The 23,021-nt window shown below is 33.9% G+C and overlaps 2 protein-coding genes and 1 pseudogene across 3 annotated transcripts; 2 read left to right on the forward strand and 1 right to left on the reverse strand.

Annotated features, from left to right (window-relative positions):
- Positions 1 to 8,717: 8,717 nt before the first annotated feature.
- On the forward strand, positions 8,718 to 10,235 carry LOC121222490 (uncharacterized). Of its 2 annotated transcripts, none has more exons than XM_041103387.1 (2): positions 8,718 to 9,411; positions 9,502 to 10,235. In XM_041103387.1, the coding sequence occupies exons 1-2, from the start codon at positions 8,833 to 8,835 to the stop codon at positions 9,520 to 9,522; spliced, it is 600 nt and encodes a 199-aa protein (XP_040959321.1). In that variant the 5' UTR covers positions 8,718 to 8,832; the 3' UTR covers positions 9,523 to 10,235. The 2 variants fall into 2 exon arrangements, with proteins under 2 accessions (XP_040959321.1, XP_040959320.1); XM_041103386.1 differs by having other exon boundaries at positions 9,506 to 10,235.
- Positions 10,236 to 14,956: 4,721 nt separating this feature from the next.
- LOC121222096 (MDIS1-interacting receptor like kinase 2-like) lies at positions 14,957 to 19,047 on the forward strand (annotated as a pseudogene).
- Positions 19,048 to 20,448: 1,401 nt separating this feature from the next.
- Positions 20,449 to 21,464, reverse strand: LOC107915552 (protein IWS1 homolog 1). Its single transcript, XM_041102001.1, has 2 exons — positions 21,132 to 21,464; positions 20,449 to 21,042 (listed from the first exon to the last, which is right to left on the reverse strand). The coding sequence occupies exons 1-2, from the start codon at positions 21,462 to 21,464 to the stop codon at positions 20,449 to 20,451; spliced, it is 927 nt and encodes a 308-aa protein (XP_040957935.1).
- Positions 21,465 to 23,021: the final 1,557 nt, after the last annotated feature.

A 23,021-nucleotide genomic window follows, 5' to 3' on the forward strand; every position in this document is an offset into this window, starting at 1 on the left:
AGTAGCAAAATCAACATTACTAAGATTAAGATAAATAATCCAAAACATGCTTCATAAAAAAATCCAAGTGATTTTGATTTTCTTTGATAATGCCATTAATCCCTCGCATTTAATCTGAATAATTAACTTCTTTTTTTTTCAAATGAATATGATAAGAGAATTAGGGGAAGTTTTGCATTCATCAAGTACAATAAGTCTTTCATAAATAGATCATAAATTGGCATCATAAAACTCTGTGAGCATGATTTCAGTTAACCAAACCATTGAGCGATTGACCTAATGTGGAATAAGGCATTGACATAGCAATTCATCTAAACCAATCCTTTGTAAAAGTAAATTCTTGTAATAGAACATAAATAGATTCATCATATTAAGTAGAACAAAAAAGTTCATCATAAATCTTAAAAACTTGAATCTATTCTTAAGTATTACAATTACTGATCACCAGAAATGGTATGGGAGATAGTGTAGTTGTCTGTTACTGACTTTAGGCTGATTAATTGAAATTTCTTTCTAATTAAAACTCTTATTATTGTATTAATTCGATTTATGGATTCCCCTATTATATTTGACTCTAATTCAGTAAATTTATGTCGTCCTATTTTTAAGATTGTATGCAACTTCACTCAATTAGGCAAGATCTGCTCTTAAACAGGGTCTATTACTCGTCTGATTTAAGCACATCAAACATGGATCAATAATTTAGAAAAATCAAGCCAAGAATTAAGCACACATAATTGAGAACAATATCCAAGTATTTATTGCGTAAAATAAAAATCAAATGACAGAATCCATCATAGGGTTTAACTGTCTAGGTATTTAGAAAATTAGTTCATACTTAAAAATAAAAACATCTAAAACTCAGTATAACCAAAAGAAACAAAGAAACTCATGATAATCTCCTAAGAAATCAGCTAGAATATTCAATCTTAGATGGAAATTTGCTTCAGATTTGTAACACCCCAAACCCGACCCAGACGTTATGGCCGAATCTGGCGATGTCACATGGAATGAAATTTTAAAAACTAGTTTACTATGATAAAACCGTGTTTGTTTTATTACTCTTATTAATTCCAGAAATCACTTACTGATCTAGTTGATTGTTTTAATACATAATTCATTGCGAAAGCTTTAGAAATCATTTCTTTTATGAAAACTGAGTTAATTAAGTAAATCCGTCCATTTAGAGAAATCCCTTTGTTTTAGCGAAAATAGTTTAAGAGGTCGAGGGTTTAGAAAATACTTTAGCTTTTCGAAAATCGAGTCTTCCTACGTCTAGCAGTTATGAATCTATAAAAAAAAATAAAAACAACCTTTAAGCAAAAGTCCCAAAAAGTCCGTGAGTTACATCAAAATAAACCAATACGTGTAAAATGGAATAAAAAAAACCATGAAAGTCCAAAACCGTGGTTACCGTCGAGTCCTCTGCCACACTAATTTGTCTAGGTGTGGGGATTATCTGTGCACATTAAACAAAGAGGGGTGAGTTTTCGTAAACTCAGTGTGTAATCTCGCAGAACAAAACAAGCAACAATCGCAGTGCACAGTCAATAGTAGTCTTGGGCCTAAGCTCATTTTAGTATCAGAATCAATATGCACAAGGACCTAAGCCAATCAGTAACAATAGCAGATATATAGTAGCAAGGTCCTACCCAACCAGCCTCTACACATCGTCTCCATCCAACCCTACACTCCATATGGGGATTAAATCAACCCACCCATCCCTACACTCTATGTAGTACCGAATGCGGCACAAAACAATAATTTGCAGCTGAGCTACCAGTATATTAGGCTTAAAAGCCTTTTAGTACACTTCCTCCAACAATATTATCCCAACCCAATGCAATGCAACATACAATAAATGACATGCTATCACAGTATTCCCAGTTACACATACAATTTAATATTCATGCATATATATATCATGCTCAGTACATACATCATATAATCAGTTCACACATTTAGGGGTCTAAGTAGTGCTTACCGACCCTACAGTAGGTTCACAGTCGACTTGGGTGACTTGTGCAACCTTAGAAAACATTTCAGTACAATCGGCTTACACGCCCATGTGGCCTACCCGTATAGGCCCACACGTCTGTGTAGCCCACACGACCCAAATTGGCCTTGGCCAGTGTGGATCACACGGCCTGGCCCAAATTCTCATGTGCCTGTGTGTGCCCCCATGGTCATGTGGCCCACACGACCCAAATCGGTCTAGCTCGTGTGTCGTACACAGTCTACCTGGCCATCACACGATCGTGTCTTGCGCGCACAGCCTTGCCTCGTCGATCACACGCCCGTGTTAGGGCACATGGCCTACCACACAGGTGACCACACGCTCGTGTGGAGTCAACAGTGAGGTTTTTGGCTTTTGCTGAAACCTTTTTTTCTGTGCAATCAAGTACACACTTAGTATCGGTTTGACACGGACCCACTTCTGAGCCTTCGAAAACCTAATTATTGACATAATAACACTCTGTTTCATTAACATCCACCAAAACTTTATGGGAAAAATTTCACGAGTGATAACTCATAATAACAACAAGGTCTTCACAACTTAACGAAGATAGATGGAACCCCTAACGCTTAACTCATTGTAGGAGCACCAACCGAAACTTGATCTTCCCCTAACAAAAGAACCGAAATAGTCCCTTTTTAGAAAACCAAACACAAACAAGAAAGTAATGGCAACAGTTACTTACCGATCAAGCGTGAAACAGACAAACAGTTTGGCAAAACTATTGCTAAAATCGAGAGGGAAAATAGAATAAAAATTTGGCAGAGGAAGGGGAAAAACGTCAGAAAAGTTTTTGGGGAAGAAAAATTTTGCAAAAAGAAAGGGAACAAAATATGATAACACCCAAATCCCTTATTTTTCAACCACTTATCCCACTACTCAGAGTTCTAACTCATTCAAAACTCTCTCTCAGAAACGAACAAAAATAATTTCCCACGCTCGTGCAGGGATTCAAATACAAGACCTTTAGCAGACTAACTTTCCACTTAACCACCAGACCAGCAGGCCTATTTTGAAAAATAGAGATAGGGCTTAATTCAGAAAAATACCAAAATTTGCTAAATGAAAGGCTTGAACCCAATAACTCACACACACCCAGAATATTTAACCATTGAAGCAGATACACATTTGTGTCAAGAATTTACAAAAGCCGAAAAACAAATTTTTGGGACGTTACAAGATTGGCTTCAATGGTGTTTTTGAAGTTGTTTTCTTGAATATTCTACGACTCCTCCTCCTATCTTCTTATTTTTGTCATATATACGTCTTAGAATGCCCGAAAAACCTAAATATCACGTTTTTGTGTAGTTTAAGGTGCAATCTCGTGTAAATGACACGACTTGCCACATGGTCATGTAGAAATGGTCAACCTGTGTGACTCTTGTAGGTCACTCCGATTTTCTAGTTTTCACTTGTTTTTTGCTCATTTGCTCCTAAATGCTCTCCTAAGTATAAAAAAACATGAATTTAAAAGATTATGAGCATAAAATTCCCCATTTACATCGAATAATCACCCAAAAATGTATTAGAAATGAGGTTAAAACATGTTACTTTTATCACTTATCAATACTATTCTCATTATATTTATCGGTAGTTATTTCCAACTCTTTGGAACTAAAGAGTTTAGCTTTATCTAGACCATCTTCATTTAAAGACATCTTTTTTTGAAACAATAATCCATAATTTTTCTAAAAGAGTTTTTGTTTGAGACAATTCACAAATAGAGTTGAAAAGTTTCAACCCATACCTGTCTCGTGATCCAAGACGATTGACTCTAACTTGTCGATGAGGAAATAAAGCTCTCCAAATACCGCAAACAAAAAAACTATTATTGCAAAAAAAGAAGAGCATAAAAAAAACAAGAGAGGGAGAGGAAGAGAACGTGAAAAGAGAAAAATAATAATAATAAAATAATAAATTTAAAATAAAGTTAATAATAATATTAACTTAAAACAAAGCAAAATAAGTTGTATCCCAAAAAATGCACACCCAAATACTCGAACCTAGAACCCAAAGGTTCACAAACATTCACTCAACTACCAAACCAACAGGCCCATTCTGATTCTTAAATGCGCCACTAAATTCAATAGCATCACCAACTCACTGACCCTAACCACAAAGTTCAAAACTTCTAGTCCCAAAATTCGAGGGTTACAGATAGACATATATCACCCTCCAACTTGAGGGGAAGTGTTGAAGTTGGTAAATAAGTTGTTATAGCAAATCCTAGTATTTAGGGGTTAGTTCTTTGTAATTAATAATTAAATACGTACTAAGTATGCTAGTTAATTACTACCTACCCATTATATAACAATCAAGCTGTAGCAACAAGAATGACAGAGTTGAAGCATTTTATTTTCTCTCATATTTTCAATTAATATTTTAACAGAGTCAAGCTTTAAAACCCTAGCAGGGCCAAAATCAAAGACATGAGCTTCATAGTCCAAATCCAAGAGAACATTGTTGCTAGAAATGTCTCGGTGAACTAGTTGTAAATGGCCATGATGCATATAATACAAAGCATTAGCCAATCCTTTAACAACATTTAGCCTCTTCTTCCAATCCAATTCCTTAGACTGTTCATTGTTGCTTAGCATCATTCTCAAACTTCCCCTTTCCACGAGCTTATAAACCAAAAAAGATGCTTTGGATGTGAACAAAAATCGTACATCTGCACAATGTTACGGTGCCTTATTTCTAATAAAGCGATAATCTCGCTTTCAAAGGCTTTCAAGTTGTTGATGAGTATGTTGTCTTCAGATCAGTGAAGTTTCTTCATAGCAACCACCTGACCAGTTGCTAATGCAACTTTATAAACACTTCTACATCCTCCTGAACCAATGCAATAATCGGAGCTAAAATCTTCGGTGGCTTTAATAATGTTTTCATGGAGTACTCTTCTATTAAATCCCAATACAGTAAAAATATATCATTGTTGTTCCTCCCTTGGCTCTGATTCTTTAGTTTGAGTCCTTTTGCAAAAAAAAAAAAAAAACTTCCAACCAATAAAAGTAGCAGAAGTAGATCTCCAAAAAAGTGGAAGCATAACTGTAATGATGACTTTGGTCCTTTCTCCATGACCATGGTTAGCCAGAAAAGAAAGAACACAAGCCATTAGTCCAGTGACACTACCGCATAGGCCTTTAAGATATAACAAAGTGAACTATCGTCACCGCCACCACTATTGCAGAACTCCAAATAGAAATTATTTATAGACATATTTTCGCCAGTAACACCTAGTGGAACTTATTTGCCAAAAAATCATTATGGAAACAGGTTAAAAAACCAACGGAAAGAGAAAAACCAAAAGAAGATGTCACAATGAAAATGGAGAGAAAGATGTGATTATCAACTTTTATATCTAATGAATAGTACTTTATAAATTTACACATGTGATGTCACGTAATTCATTGCACGCGACTTTTTATATGCAATTATACAAGAATGTATATAATTATCATATTATAATGTGTATTCTTTTATTAAAGATATATGATAATATAAAAATGTATATTACAATTATTCATAATTGATCATCAGAGGTGGTGTGTAGTGTGTGAGAGAGTGCAGTTGTCAGTAACAGTGGCTTTTCTTGAACCTTCAATTTTATGGACAAATTAAGGTCAGAGCCATCACTAGGACAGAAATAGAATAGAAACTTAGAGATCTTGTACTAAACTGGATTCCACATAAGTGGATGAACATCTGATTCTGATGTAGATGTCATACTGCAAATCGGATAATGTTCTGTTAAGAATGAAGTGAAATCCCAACTCTTAGCCGATTTTCTTACAACGACCTCAACTTGTTTAAGCTGATCAATGAGGATGCAGTCACCTTGTCGAGTTCTAAGTCTCTCGAGTTCCACGGCCACTTCTTTCATTGTTGGTCTATATCTCCCATCTAAGTTCAAGCATCTTTTCGCAAGTTGAGCAACTGCTCTGCTACTACTTCATCCTTTTGACCGTCTTTCCCAATTTCAGCATCAACAATATCCAGCAGATGGTTTTCTTCCATCGACGATATAAAATACGAGACTAAGTCTCTCTTTTCTTGAGATCCGAACATTGAGATTACCTTTTTTTCCCCGTTAAGTGCTAGACAATAACCACTCCGAAACTATAAGCATCACTCTTTTCAGTAAATTGACTTGACTGGAAGTATTCAGAATCCAAGTACCCAAAAGTCCCAAGCACTTGAGTCGTCAAGTGAGTTTGATCAATGCTGATTGATCTAGATGTTCTGAAGTCTGACACTTTGCTCGGAACTTTTCATCTAGTAGTAAGTTACTAGACTTGATATCTCGGTGATAAATGGGGATGGATGCAGATGAGTGTAAGTAAGAAATTGCACCCGCAACTTCCGCTGCAATGCGTAATTGTATATCCCATGACCTCTGGTACTCTTCATTTTGGTAATGAATCAGATGGAAAAGGGTTCCATTGGGATGAACTCATAAACAAGGAGGGGCACTTCAGTCTCCAAGCATCAACCTAATAACTTGTTCAAGATAAATTGATAAATTTGAGAAAGAATAAAAATCTCATTGATAAATTGTTCAAGATACCCTTCGTTTACAGTCTTGGACTTCTTTACTGAAACAATTCTCCCATCAGACAACATTCCTTTATAAACGATAACTTGACCACCACAACCCAATATTCTGCTCCCATTATATTGATCAGTAAATATTTCCAACTCTTTGAAACTGAAGAGTTTAGCTTTATCCAGACCACCTTCATTTGAAGACGTCTTTTTTTGAAACAATATCCCACCATTTCTTTCAAAAAAAATTTGTTTAAGTTTTATGTATTTTCTTTTCTGCAGTATCCTATAAAGCCACCATACTCCGAAAATTAGAAACAAAAGCCCTATACTTAAGCCGATACCTGCATAAGATCCAAATAAATATGTCAATGTCACTTATTTGATTTAACTCCTAGCATCGTTAATGTTAACATTTAAGCTACCGTTTGAATAAAATTTAGATGGGCATATCTTTTGCCACATAAATCATGATATTGTATATATTGCATTAATTTCTCAATTTTTGAAAAATGGATGAATAAACTTCTGAATTACACGAAAAACTATCTACAAGTCAGTATTTGATTCTTAGGAAATGATAGGAATGTTCTCCAATCCGAAATGGAAATGACAAACTAAAATATTAATATTAAAATGTATTTCAATATAATCTAAAAAAAATTAAACTACTGTTAATGTTTTCAATATTTATTTATATAAATTATATTTTTGGACATATATAAAATTTAAAACAGCTTTCAAGAATATCAAGGTATTATTGTTTATGACAAAATCATAAAAATAAAATTAATTTTTTTAGTGTGGCTTTTTCTTCGAAAAAAATTCATCTAATAGTACAACTTTTTGAATTCATGTAATATAAAAACGAATATGCATCATACTATATTTTTTTACTTTAATTAATGCAATTTATGATTTATATAAAAATTATTTTAAAAAAATTATTTAAGGTAAATTACACAGTTATTTTAATTTTAATCACTTCATTTTTTTTCTTAAATTCGTAACACAAGATAATAATTGATCAAATTGGCCACTGCACCGCTAAATTGTAACAGAAGATTAATGGTACATTTGTATGAAAAAAAATTTGGATGACCAAAACAAAAACAACTCCTATTTAGAGTAACAGGTAAATAGTTTACCCTAATTTTACAGTAAATAATGTGAAAATGTACTATTAGTCTTCCATTACCATTTAACAGTGGAGTGATCTATTTGATCAATTTTTATTTTGGATTACCAAATTAATAAAAATAATTTAGGTGAGCAAAATAGAAATAATCCATATTTAGAATATAATAGAATAGTTTAACCATATAAAAAGATATAGGTTGAAAGTTAAAGAAAATAAAAATACTTGGATAAAGATTACAATTTTTTTTACATAATGAAAATTATGATATTTATTTTGCTTGACCCTAATTTTTCTTTTCACCTATTTCACCTTTAATCTTTAACCTTATAAATTTGGTCAAATTGTTGTTTATTGGACAAAATAATTGACGTAACTCTTAAAAACTGTATTGACTTGGACAGTTCCTATTAGTATTTCATAAAATATTTAAAAAAATGCATAAAGGTTATTTTAAAAAGAAAAAATTGTTTTTTTTTAACTGTTAAAATTTTAATAATATAATTAATTTTTTGTAAGATAATAATTTGACTAAATTTAGAAAGTTAATAACCAAAATGGTGGAAAGAAAAATCAAAACTAAAGTGACAAAAAAGATAGTAAAAAAAATAGTAAATATTAAATATTAAAAGTGTATACGAATTGAGTGTATTATTATTTAATTATAATGTGGCTATTATTAATGAAGTAAATGAAAATGTTAACTAAGGTAAATAAAATTTATTAGTTATATCAGCTCTTGATTGAACCCAAAAACAATAACTCTTATCTGACATATAAAGAAAGTAACATTTAATTAAGTGCACCAACCTACTGCAACAACAAGAACGGGAAAATTCTCACGGTGCGGTTTGGGAGTGCAACCTGTTCATTTTTCCGACCATCACCCTCAAATCCTTCAGGGCATTGTTAGGAGTAAATACATTTTCAGTTATTAGTTACTGTTAGTTATGGTTAGTTATAAAGCTGTTAGTAACGGTAGTTATCTAGCTATCATTATCTCTGTATGAAATACATGTAACTAGTTTGTGAAGAAATCAATCAATCATTAATCTCTTTTTCCTGAGGTTGTTAATCTTAGCATGGTATCAAGAGCCAAGGTTTTCTTGGTGTAAAATTTTTTTTCCTCTTCATGGCTATTGATGCGATTCCAGACGGTGTACCAGCAGTTGACACACCGCGTCACTCCTCCAACATTAGGGAGGCTGAGCGTTCGCAAGGAAATGGCACTTTTTGTGCACCAGCAGTTCATTACTTCTCTAAACATGATACCATCAAACTTGCTTCGCACAATTTTCTTTTATGGAAGCATCAGCTTTTGTTGATTCTTGAAGGCTATGGTCTTGAAGGGTTTGTGTTAGGTACCATTCCCTCTCCTCCCCCTCTTGTTATTGGTCTTGAAGGTCAGCAACTTGAAAATCCAGCTTTTCTTGTCCTTACGAAGCAAGATAAGTTTCTAGCTTCTTGGTTGTTGTCCATTGTTACAAATGATATTTTAGTTCATCTTACAACTGCCAAAACAAGCTTTGATATATGGACTACCATTGAAAGAAGGTTTAGTGCAAAATTGACCATTAAGGTCTCAAGCATGCATCATGCTCTGTACTCGCTCAAGAAAGCGAATCTTTCTGTTAAAGAATATGTGTCCAAGGTAAAGCAACTTAGTGATAATTTGACTGCTGCTGGTAGTTTTGTCTCTAAGCAAGAACAAGTAAGTGTCATTTCGAGTCTATTCGGGTGTTTTCCTCTGCAACTCCTTTATCTCTTGATTTGTTAACTGAGATGTTACTTGATTGTGAAGCAAGGCAACTGGAGTTGTTAACAGAAGTTCCCTGCCAAGCAAATTTGGCGTCTCGACAGCAAGACAATGAGGTTGGCTCGAAACAGTCTGTTGAGTCTACTCTCTATTCTCAGGATTCTAAGCAAGGCTATAGAGGACAAGGTCGGGGTTGGTCTCGTGGCAGTCTTGTGGAAATGGAAGGGGTTGGTCTCGTACTAGGCCACAGTGTCAGTTATGTGGTAAGGTGGGCCACATGGTTCAAACCTGTTATCACAGGTTTGATGAAAATTTTTCTGGTGTTGTAGGTCCTACCTCAATGCAAGTCAATTGTCATCAGTTACATGGCTCAAGCTGTCCTTCCTCGGTTCCTGCTTGTCAAGCAAAGTCTCATTGTTGTGGCTCGTTTCCTTAGAACTCTTCCAGTCAGATGCCTCTTCGAGCTTCCACATCTTCACAGCCCGATTCAATCTGGTATCCTGACTCTGGCTCAACAAATCACATCACACTTTTAGATAAAAAACAATCACTCCAATTTGTCGGCTAAATAATAAAAAACAGTAATTACTAGTACTTTTAGTACTTATGGATACGATATTCCCTACTCACCGTAGCTATACTGTGGTTCGATAGGTGCGCTTGCTTTGTCGTATTTATAGTTAGTTTAGTGACCATCAATAAAAATACATTTATCATCTTTCCAAATTGTATCATTCATTACTTTTCAATCAATTACACAAATACTTTCCATTTCATAATTTAACATGTGACATATCATATATTTATGTTCTCTTGAATTAAACCTTTAATACCTGTTGAACCAAATGAAACCACATTGGATACACGGGAACCATGCTCACACAAAGTGTGCTAGTATTTGAAACTGTAACCATATCTGAAATGCTCACACGAGTTGTGAAGTGGGTCCACTCACACGAGCTATGGGTCGGGATGTAAGCTACACGATGTTGCTTACACAATCTACGGAGAATTCATAACAAATGTAGAACCTTAGCCATCGGAAGGACATCTAAAATCAACACCTGAAACCGTATAATCCCTGATGACATGGTTTATTTGAGTTGATTTTAATACATAAAATAAAATTTAAAAAGAGACTAAATTAATTAATTTCAATATTATAGTAATAAATTTGTTGACTCTATCAAGGGATAAAAACATTTCAATAACTTATTTAATTGATGTTTCAAAATTTAAAATTACAATATTGAAAAAATTAGTAGAACTTTCAACAATGGGGTAAACAAGTACAATTTGACAAATTTTAAAGCATTATTTTAGTTTCTACCACTTTTCACTTTAATTCTTAATATTTTCTTTTATCCCAAACAATACTTAAAAAAAAATTTTGAGTGACTAAAATGAAAGCAACCTAAAAATTGGATGACCAAAATAAAAGTGTGAACATGATATGGCAAGTATAGTTAACTACCATTAAAGATTTAATAGTTAAGTGACTAAATTGAATATGCCCTAAAAGTTTAATGACAAAATGGTGATAATTTTATTTTGAATAACCAAAATAAAAACGCCCTAAAATTTGGTGATAACTAAATAGTTTACCTTTTTATTTAATATTTATATATTTTATAATTAAATTGAATTTTTTTGTTAAAATAGTTATTCGTAAATCAATGCAAAATAAAAATGAGTAGGTTGGGAGGAAAACACGACTGTTGTCTTTCTCTAATAGACACGACCTATTCATTAAGGTGCTTTTAATTTGGTTTTTCGAGAAACAGAATTTTCAATTTACGCACCAATAAATCCAAATGGAACGATGATGTGTTTTTTTTCTTTATTAGATAATAATAAATTTATATTCAATTTTTATATATTTTATTAATTTGATTTTAATTCTAAAAATTGAAATATACATAATTGTTATAAGCACCTAGCTTGACCAAGCTTCGCCACTATAACTTCGTCGTGTAACAACCTCGAATATCTCAACCTCACTAGGGTCTGGTTTCATGAACACATGTGGAGCTCCTTAGACCTACCCTACCAGGGATAGGTTTTGGGTCCTTCTTTTCCTGACTCACAGTAACAGGTGAGACCTCACTTATATTGTCTCCATCCATAACTACCCACCTAGAAGGTTATTGTGCCTCCCAAGTAGTCAACCATTATGAGACTTGAACTGTCAACGTGTCAAGACCTCAAATTAAGAGAGGGCTGCCTTAACCTATAAATATATCATTGTTGGAACATTTTTAAAATATTTATAATGTTCCAATAGTTATAACTGAAAAGTTACAAGTGATCTAAAAATAATGTCACTTGGTAATCAGGCAAGAGTTATCACTATTTATAGTGATCAATTATATCTCTTACCACCAAAAGTTATATCACTTAATTAATAAAAAAATGGTCATAATTATTCAAGTTGATTCTGATAATACTCTAAAATGACATACTTTTATGTGTTAATTACATATATATTTTGAGTATGATCCTACTAATTTTGGGTTTTCATGGTTTTTTATCTTGTAGGGACTCAACTGAAGGCAAAAAGAAATTTGGGGGAAAAAACGTGAATTTAAAGACAAAACAAGTCAGCATGCAAAATAAGGAAGAAGTGGTGCCAAAAATACAAAATGTGAAAGAGTTGGGGCAAAAATTCAAAGAAGAGATTTATGAACATAAGATTGTATTTAAATTTGAAATTTATTTTTAGGATTATTGTTAGGATTATTATGGTAGTGTTTAGATTTAATTTCAAAATTTATCTTTTATTATCTTCTATAGTTTAAATAGGACCAAATAAGGTTTTGTATGTACTATAAATATGGGATGGAGTGACATGAATATTCGCTCATCATTTCTCTAAAAACTCCTTCCCATAAGGTTTTAACCTTTTTGTTCATTTTATTTTATTTTCCAATAAAATTCCTTTCCTTTAAACTTGTGTTCTTTTTCCCGAAAAGCAAGAGCCACTAAACTCATCTAGCCAAAGGTGATCGAGATTTATTAAAAAAAGGGTTCATGAGGCTTAGAATCTAAACTTAGTATTCTCAATGAGTATTCATCATTTCTCCGCACTACGGGACTGACGCTTCTGTCCATATCCTTCCAAAAGTAATATTTTCATCTTGTGCAATAAATGGCCACTTTATATGTTTTTGGAAGGTTGCACAGTCGGTTCGTTAACTTACTACGTCAGAGGTTGTCGAGCCCAAGAGATGAAATGGTGTGGCATTCGTCATTGAGAAATGATGATATAGTCTAAGACGGTCCAACAAAAGTGACGGTTGGCTAGAGTCAGGTTCCTCTAAATCGTAAGGCTAAAATCTAAGTGGAGTTGGTGGTCGTAGGTATCCTCTTCCACTATAACTGGCTTATTTGGTCATGAGAAGGATCATCTAAAAGCCTAGGATTGAACCTAAGGAGGATCGAGATAACCAGAGGCTGGGATCCCTCAAATCAAATAATCCCATTCCTCAACTCTATTTTTTTTACAATTACAATTTCAATATGTACAAATTCAACTCGTCCATATTTTTTTTCTTTTTTTCCCAGGTCAGACATTTTTTTCCCAGAATAAGAGTCGATCCACCAGAAGAAATGCCTAACGCTAGGGTTAACGTAAACCCAAATCTAGCACAATAACCTATGGCTCAAATGATTCGGCAAATGGCTTAAGCTCTTACAGAACAACAGCCGTTGTGCATTGTGTATCCTACTATGGATACTAATTTTGATACTACTATGCATTGCATACCCGAATCTAGCACAACAACCTATGGTTCAAATAATTCGGCAAATGGCTGAAGCTCTTACAAAACAACAGTCGTTATGCATTGCGTATCCTACTATGGATACTAATTTTGAGATTAAGTCAAGATTAATCTAGTTGCTGTCGACTTTTCATGGATTGCAAAATGAAAATCCACACAAACATCTAAAAGAGTTTCATATGGTTTGTCTTAGTATGAAACCTCAAGGCGTAACTAAAGATCAAATCAAATTACGTGTTTTCCCCTTTTCCCTAGCAAATTTTACTAATGAATGGTTATTTTATCTACCTTCTAGATCTATCACAACTTGCACTGATCTTTCCCATTTGTTTCTCAACAGATTTTTCCCAACATTGCGTGCAGTTGAGTTAAGGGGGAGATTGTTGGGATAAGGTAAAGAGATGTGGAGTCTCTTTACAACTATTGGGAATGACTTAAGAAGTTGTGTGCAAGTTGCCCACAACATGGGATAACAAAATAATCTCTGCTCCAATACTTCTATGAGGGCTTGAAGCCCATAGAAATGAATAGGATAGATGTCGCTAGTGGAGGGGCATTAGTCAACATGACCCCCTAACAGGTAAGGGACTTGATCTCCACGATTGCTGCAAATATATAGTAATTCTGAGCCAATCTTGAACCTACTAGAAGAGTTCACCAGCTAAGTATTTCAACTTTAGAAGATAAAGTCGAAAAACTTACAATATCGTGAATTCTCTTGTTGTGAAAAAAGCAGGACCAGTCCGACTATGCGGAATTTGTACATCATCTGAATATACTACAGACGCATGCCCTTATTTGTGTGGCAATACTATGACATATTAGAATGCTATGAGGAACTTTTCTAAACCACCTCAAAGGCGATATGACCCTTACGCCAATACATATAACCCTGGATGGAAATACCATCCTAACCTGAGTTATGGGGCTAACCCACGGTATAACTAGCCATACCAAAAATAGGCGAGGTTCAACGAGCCTCCGAAGACCAAGACACCAACTACGGCAACTAAGATTCAACTCTATAGTGACTGTGAGAGGCGTCATCTGAACAAGTGCTAAAAAAAGTTAAGAGCTTTTCTCCGTTGTAGGTCAATGAAGCATCGTGTTCGAGATTGCTCTTGTCGACCAGATTAAATGCCCTTGTGGCACAGACTCTAACTTCTAGTCTCATTCAGCAACCACCTAGGGGTCGGGGTATGGTCAGGGGTGGTAATGGTTCTAATAGAGGTCAGAGAGCATCGGTAGAGGTACGGGTCAGGTTGAGGCATGACAGCCTGCACTAGTCTATGCGACGAGGCACCATGAGGACAGAGACGACGCCAACATTATAACAAGTACTGATTGATATCGGATCTACTCACTCATACATAACTAGTACAGTTTTTGTAAATCTAGGTATATCTGTTGAGAATACTGCTAGAGAGTTTTCTATGATTAGTCATTTGGGTCAGTCGGTCTGAGTTAATAAGGTATATAGACAGGTTCCGTTAGAGACTCAGGGTGTCATATTTTTGGTTGACTTAATAGAGTTTCATTTTGGTAAGCTTGATCTGATCCTGGAAATAGATTGGCTCGTAGAACATCAAGCCAGTCTAGACTGTGCCTCTAAGAGAGTTACTCCGAGAGCTAATGAGAATAGTGTGATTGTTATAATTGTAGCTGAAAAGCTAGATCGGAAAGGTAGCAAGGCATAAATTATTTTTGTGTTCGATTCTATGCATGCAAAGCTTTCTGTAAAGGATATTCGTACTGTGAATGACTTCCCGAATATCTTTCCTAAGGAGTTGACAAGAGTACCTTCAGATAAGGAGGTTGAGTTTAGTATTGATCTATTACCAAGCACTACCCCTATGTCCGTTGCACCCTATCACATGGCACCAAAAGAACTTGTGGAGCTAAAAGCTCAACTTCAAGAACTTTTCGATCGAGGGTTCATTAGGCCAAGTGTGTCTTCCTGGGGAAAACCGATTTTGCTTGTTAAGAAGAAAGATGGATCGATGAGAATGTGTATAGATTACCGTCAACTGAACAAGTTGACGGTAAAGAATAAGTATCCGCTACCGAGGATCAATGATTTATTCGACCAATTCCTCAGAGCATCTATTTTCTCTAATATTAACCTCTGTTTTGGTTACCATTAGCACAAGGTTAAAGAGACTAATGTGTACAAGACTGTCTTCAAGACTCATTATGGGCATAACAAGTTCCTAGTTACGCCCCTCGGTTTGACTAATACTCTGACTGCATTTATGGATTTAATGAATCAGGTGTTCCAGCCATATTTGGATCAGTTTGTTGTAGTTTTTATTGATGACATTCTAATTTATTCTAAGCCTGAGTCTGAGCATGATGAGCACCTTCGTACTATCCTACAGATACTCCATGAGAAGTAGTTGTTTGCTACGTTTAGCAAGTGTGAATTCTGGTTACAGGAGGTTTCCTTTCTGGGGCATGTAGTGATTGCCGAGGGGATTGAATTTGATCCTAAGAAATTGAAGTTGTAGTCGAGTGGAAACAAACGAAGAATGTGCCTGAGCTTTGGCGTTTCCTAGGTTTAACAGGTTACTACTGTAGGTTTGTCGAGGGGTTTTCTCGGAATGCTTATTCTCTGACTAAGATATTACGTAAGAATACCTTGTTTGTTTGGTCTGACGAGTAGCAATGGAGTTTTGAAAAGCTCAAGTTCGTTCTGACCCAAGTCTGTTCTGATCGATAGTTAAATTAGACTTAAAAGTTCTTTTTTTTCCTCTCCTTTTTAATTTTCTTTCTTTTTCTTTTTCTTCTTTCCATTCTTTTCCCTTTTGCTTCCCTTTTCTCTTTTGTTTTATTGTTTCTTAGATTCATACTTCTTATTTGTTGCTGGTGTCGAGTAAGTTCGTTTCCTTTAATTTCGTGAGTTCGGTTGTTCAATTTCTAAAATAGTTAGTTGTTGTCACTTTTGCCAAATTGGTTTCTTGCTTATCACTTAAACTATTCAAATCCTTGTTTATATGTTTGATTATTGTCTTTGAGAACAGGTCTCGAGGAAAATGGTCCCCCTAACGTTTTAGATTCGTGAATTTAGGTTTGGTGTAAAGGTAATTATGGTTTGAATTGGGATTTTTGTGTCGAAACATTTCGACTAACTTGGTTGTAAGTTAATCTTAGCGTTTGTTGCAAACTATCACTTAATTGGTTATTGAATGGTTGTTTTAGGTCTCAAGAGTCCTCTACGTGGTTCTTACTTTGAAGCTACTTCAGATGCGTATCAAAGGGTTGAGTTTTTACGAATTTTATACACTAAAAACATGGCTATCAATGTCACAGCCGTGTGCCAAGTCGTGTAATTCACTGTTCATGAATTAGAAACACACGGGCTAGGGACACCAGCACGTGTCCTGACCGTGTGTGGGAATATTTAGTGCAGGGTTCACACTAGTTAAAGACATGATCGCGTGCCTAGGCTGTGTAACTCACTGTTTGCAAATTAGTACCACACGAGCAGGTGACATAGATGTGCATCAGGTCGTGTGGGACATACGGACCAGCTATCTAGCCGTGTGAGACCACACAGATGTGTGGACCAAAATTTGAAATTTTCCCTTAGGCCACAAGCGTCATTTGAAACGAATGTAGGCCTTTTGTGGGGTCCATACAACTAAACTAAATTGTATACACTATTATTTTGTTATCTGTGACTGAGTATTAAAACAATCGGGTTTGTATATTGCATATGATAATTGTTAATGATATAGTCTGTACTAGTATGAACTGTATCTAAATGGTTGTGTAGGCCTCTGTATTGACTAGTACTTGAAATCTACATCTGCATTTGGTGGGATTAAGTAAATGAGGAAGTATTATGTTCTAAGACAGTGATTAAACCATTGGTATTTGTATTCTGATCTGGCAGCTAGTCTGCAATTATAGGAATGTGTCATACCGATACTGTTTAGTCTCTAGGGTTGGATGGGTATTCAATAACCTATTTGGTATGTTGGGTCAGTCGGAGATTATGTGTAGCGGGTGGGGGATAGGAAAACTGCATATATTCTGATCTATTCTGTATATGAGAATAATCTGACTAACTATCTGTCTAAGCTGTTCCGATATGTTAAATTGAATGATTTACCTTCTGGATCTAACTTCGAATTTGAATTTGGGATTTTATTGGGCCAAACCTAAATCTGTTTGAACTTATAATTATTTCTTTATAAGATCATAATTCATTTTTTTTGTTGACTGTACTACAGTTAACCCACAAACTTGATCGGGTGGAGGCTCGGTCATAGTATTTATCATCTTTATTATCGTTAGTATCACTAGCCTATTTCAAGTAATTTTAAGATATGCGATGTTGTAGGATAAATAATTGACGTATTATGTTTTACGGTTGTTAACTCTTTTTGGTTTTGCTTTAAAACTAAATTTCGGAATACTGTGCTTTAAAAAAATAGTGGAGGTAGCTTCCCAGGCTTGACCTTATTGTCTAGGATGGGTATAGAGTGTTACACATTTTAAGGTGATTTGACAAAAAAAAAACAAGTTTAAGGGGTAAAAATTAAATTGTAGATTTAAATGACTATTTTTTTTATGAAATTGAAGGGTCAAATAAATCATTAGGCTTTTTTTCACTTATAAAATTAACACGAATTGATTTCGAGATTAAATATTGTAAAGGAAATAGATGTGTGTTGAGAAAATTTATTTATTTTACCTATTTGATACTAATTAACTCATAATTTAATCAAGGTCAATATAACTATCAAATATAAAAAAGTAATAAGAAAAAAAATAAAAAATAAAAAACATAAATTTTTTAGTAAATTATAATAAGATAAAATTTTAACAGAAATGCGACTAGTGTGACTCAAACTTATACCACACCGGAAATGATAAAGCAGCATTACCAACTGGTCAAGTGGTAGCAGTGAAGAAGCTTCACCAATCTGAAGACAGCATGCTCAACAACAACTTGAAAGCCTTTGAAAGTGAGATTAGTGCTTTACTAGAAATAAGGCACCGTAACATTGTGCAAATGTAAGGCTTTTGTTCACATCCAAAGCATTCGTTTTTGGTTTATGAGTTTTTAGAAAGGGGGAGTTTGAAAATGGTCTTAAGCAACAATGAACAAGTAAAGGAGTTGGATTGGAAGAGGAGGCTAAATATTGTTAAAGGATTGGCCAATGCTCTATCCTATATGCATCATGACCGTTCACAACCTATAATTCATCGAGACATTTCTAGCAACAATGTTCTCTTGGATTTGGACTATGAAGCTCGTGTCTCTGATTTTGGCACTGCAAGGATTTTAAAGCCTGACTCCTCCAACTGGACTTCAGTTGCAGGAACCTACGGGTATATAGCTCCAGGTATTAACTAATCTTGTTTCCTAAAAATGCTTTGAACATGTTATCTATTTGATTAAAACTGTTAATTTATTGCTTGTTCTTCAATAGACAAAGTTCAAATAGCACATGCTAATTAGTAAAATCTTTTATATAGAGTTGGCTTATACAATGAGAGTAGATGAGAAGTGTGATGTCTACAGTTTTGGGGTGCTAACGATGGAAAATTTTATGGGAAGGCATCTTGGTGATCTTATATCGTATTTTTCATCACTGCAATCGACATCGTCATTGATGTCAAATGACCAACATGTTTTACTGAAAGACACGATAGACCAACGTCTTTCACCACCAGTAGGCCAATCTGCCAAAGACTTGTCTCTACTATGAAGATGGCACTGGCATGCTTGAATGGCAGCAAGTTTCTCAAGCCCTTGGTCGTCAATCCCTTCCTTTACCGAGCCCTTTCAACAGCATAAAATTGGAAGAACTGCTGGGTGATGTAGTCTGCAATGGCTAACTAAGGTGATACAGTTTCAAACATATTTCTAGGTAAGTATGTAAATTTGCTTTATATCGACTCCTTTTATCTATTTTTCTTCCAATTATCTCTTATTTCTCAGCTTTGTTTTGAAAATCGAGAAGCATTGTAATAATAAAGGCTTTGTTGAGAATGAGATGCTTAAACACTGAACTTGGATGTAGAGAATGGAAGGGTAGCAGGATTGCAAGTATTTTCCTTATGTCACAGCTTGGAATAGAAGAAAGTGTAGCGGTTGTTGTTGTGGATTTTATCAAGTTTCTTAAATTACCTCCGTTTCAATGTCATGTGTGATGTTTGTTTTATGTTGTATCCGATTTTATCATGTTTGTTAAGTTATCCTCTGTACTCCATTTCACTTTCTATAGAATATTTAATGTTTTGTTATTGTACTGTACTGATGTTTCGACTGAAATCGAAGGGAAGTAGGAAGCATGTATTGGGAAAGCCTGATGATTTGGGTATAGATTTTCACCCCTGTTTTGGTCCGTTTTCTTGATTAATGAAGCTTATGAATTTTACTCCAAAATAATTCAAAACTACTACAACTCCCAATAAAATTATTCTTCATATAATTTATTTTTTTATATTTTTTGTATCCGTTTTAAAATTGATGTTCGGGATTCGTGATTGCTCTAATTTCATTTGGATTATGTTTCATTTTCATGTATAATATTTATTTCTACTTTGTTCTATAAATTTTCCTATGGCTTTTATAATAATAATAAAATAATTTTTGTTAAATTTTGAAACAATAATTGAATAACAAAGCTATTACAGTGATAATATTACATTTTAACTCTTATAAAATTTATAATTTAACTCTACCTCTCCAAAAACGTGTCTTGAGAAAATTTATTTGTTTTACCCATTTGATACTAATTAACTCAAAATTTAATCAAGTTCAATATAACTATTAAATATAAAAGAGTACGTAACAAGAAAAAAAACATAACAAAACAAAGTCCTAACAAAAATGCGATTAATATGACTCAAACTTATACTACAGTTTAAGATGATAAACACATTAACCATTAAACCTACACATGAAGACATTAAAAATGGATTGATTGACCATGGAGTCAACTAATTAATTAATGCTGAGAGCTAGCTGTGAAAATCATTGATGAGCCCAAAAAGCAAAAAGGAAAATCTTATGATATGACATTTAACGACTTAATTGATAAGTCAATTCAACAAATTATTAGCTCATATTTAAATACAAACTATAATAATTAAATTAAAATTGAAATCAAATTTGATTTTGATTGGACGAACAACATAACTCAATGTTATAGTATTATCCGAAACATTGTTCATTGTGTATCCTGTTTAGAGTCTACAAAACAGCAGATTTTGGAGCTTGCAGAGTCTTCTTCTTATTCGATTTTTTCAATCCACTCATCTTCTTCTCTATCCTTTCAAAACACTCGCTTTCTCTCACTTCTCTAGATCTCCGATAACGTCTTGCAAACTCTGGTTTGAAATTTGTTAGAGGGTTCACCTCATAAACGCACGGTGCTGGTTCAGGCACTGACACAGACCCGCTTGCTGTTCCTGATGAACATGGCCTGCGAGGACCTTCCAAATCTAAATCTGCCTCCCTCAATTCTACCCTTGTTGATTGCTTCATTAATGGCTTCTTCATCCTTGGAATTACGCTGTTTCTGAGGTTACAGTAGCTTGTAGTCTTGTTGAATATGGTTCGACACCAGTTTTGGACCAAATGCTTGGCAAGTTTTCGATTGGCAGTGGTTTCCTCGTCTGATTTTGAAAGAAACATAATGACTTTACCAAGCCCACTCTTCTTCAACTGCTCCCTTCCATCTTCTAAGCTGATATCAACAGGCATCACCTGAGTTAAGATATTCAAAATGGAAGATCGAAGGGTGGCGTTTGGTAAGCTTCCATCGGGAAGAGGGTCGAGCCAACTCTTCAACAAAGTTAAAATCCCATGATCCAAAAACTCTTGTTGCATCTTTTCTTGGAGAGGAAGTCAGTAAGAAGAGGCAGCATTTGGACCTTTCTAATAGCGGGTTTGTTTTGGATGTTAAGCTCAATGTCTTCTTCGGCAGCAACCTCCATTTGAGCCATTACTTTCTCAACAAGTAATCCAATTCCCCGCGAACTTGTTTCCTCCATCTTCTTCCTTCTCTTAACCTTATCGAAGATCGCCTCGATCTCTGCATCAGTATCAGATTTACGACAGATTTGTTCGTCTTTTTGGCCTTGATCATCTGAGTTAAGCCAACCCCACATCTCCTCCAGATCACTCGGTTTTTGAAGCTTTCTCTTGTTGGTTTTAGGGAAATCGTGTTGCACGATCTCACGAATGTTGTTGGTTTCTTCCTCCATGGATGATTTCTTCTTGACCAGCCTTTCTCTAGGTTTGGAAACCTCCAGCAATGCTAAAACTTTGAATCCTAGTAATGCTTTGGTGGTGAAGTTTTTCTTATTTTCTTCTTGGGTTTCAAATGAATGATGTTGAATGTTATATATATATATATAATAGTTAACCTGATAGGATGTAATGAAATTCAATTGTAGTTGGAATCCTAGTTGCAGTTGGATTTCATATTACAAATCCTAGTAGGAATTTGAGTTGAATTTAACTCAATTTTATTTTCAACGTACAAATTTCTGATGTTTTCACGGATCAAATAATACATCAGACGGGTTTGGATAAAGTATTTAATTAATAGTTATCTTGATATATATATTTTTTAAATTATCCTCCTGATCGCAAACTTGATTTCATTAGAAATTTAGAATCCCAGTTGAATTTGGGTTTTAAGATATAATTTATTTTTTATTAATAATTATCCTAATAGGAAATGAGTTTCATGATGTAAACCCTAATAGAAAATCTTGGGATATGTATTTTATCGAGGTTTTCAATAAAAATAAAGTTATATATATAAAACTCCCAAATTTAAACAAGTCATTTATTACTTTTGTCCATTAATGCTCTTAATTTTAGTTAAAAAAAACATCGTAAATCATTTCATAGAAATTATATATATTCTGACTTTAGTTTAATTGATTCAAATAGTAAAGTACTAAGAGGTGGTATTAATTAAATTTTGATAAAAATTATATATATTCTGAATTTAGCTTAATTGATTCAAATAATAAGTATTAAGAGGTAGTATTGATTAAATTTGGGATTCAAACCAAAACTATGATGTTTTTGGTACAAAAACATATATAACCTATTATATTTATAAACTGTTTATTTTTAAAAATAATAATGTGTTTATTTTAAATATTGATAAAGTAAAATTAGTAAACTTGTCCTACATATTTCTAAATGGTGTCATTTATTATTATAAATATTAAAAAATACCTACGCGATATGTATTAAAAAATAATGTTTTTTCATTGAATTATTTAATTGAAATTATTTTTTTAGTTTGTTTTTTTTTTAAGAAAATGACAGTATTAAGCGATTACATTATATAAAATCATAATAAAGAGGAAATAGATATGTTGCGATCTCTTGATAATACTCTAAAATGATATACTTTTTTGTGTTAATTACATATATTTTTTGAGTATGATCCTACTAATTTGGGTTGTTTATGTTTTTTTATCTTGTAGGGGCTAAATTGAAGGCAAAAAGAAATTTGGGGAAAAAAAGCGTGAATTTAAAGACATAATGGGTCAGCATGCGAAATAGGGAAGAAGTGGTGCCGAAAATACAAAGTGTGAAGGACTTGGGGCAAAACATCAAAGAAGAGATTTATGAACATAAGACTTTATTTAAATTTAAATTTTATTTTTAATATTATTGTTAGGATTATTATGATATTGTTTATATTTAATTTTAAATTATATCTTTTATTATCTTCTAACGTTTAAATAGAAACAAACTAGGTTTTTTATGTACGGAATGGAGTGACACGAATATGC

Source organism: Gossypium hirsutum, chromosome D10, assembly GCF_007990345.1.
Source record: "Gossypium hirsutum isolate 1008001.06 chromosome D10, Gossypium_hirsutum_v2.1, whole genome shotgun sequence".
NCBI classification, from domain to species: Eukaryota; Viridiplantae; Streptophyta; class Magnoliopsida; order Malvales; family Malvaceae; genus Gossypium; species Gossypium hirsutum.

Coding starts and splice junctions, on each gene's coding strand:
- LOC121222490 (XM_041103386.1), top strand. CDS start 8,833: ATGGCTATTGATGCGATTCCAGACGGTGTACCAGCAGTTGACACACCG. Junction 9,412..9,505: donor TTGTCTCTAAGCAAGAACAA/GTAAGTGTCATT, acceptor TTGTGAAGCAAG/GCAACTGGAGTTGTTAACAG.
- LOC107915552 (XM_041102001.1), bottom strand. CDS start 21,464: ATGGAGGAAGAAACCAACAACATTCGTGAGATCGTGCAACACGATTTC. Junction 21,043..21,131: donor ACAAACCCGCTATTAGAAAG/GTCCAAATGCTG, acceptor ACTTTGTTGAAG/AGTTGGCTCGACCCTCTTCC.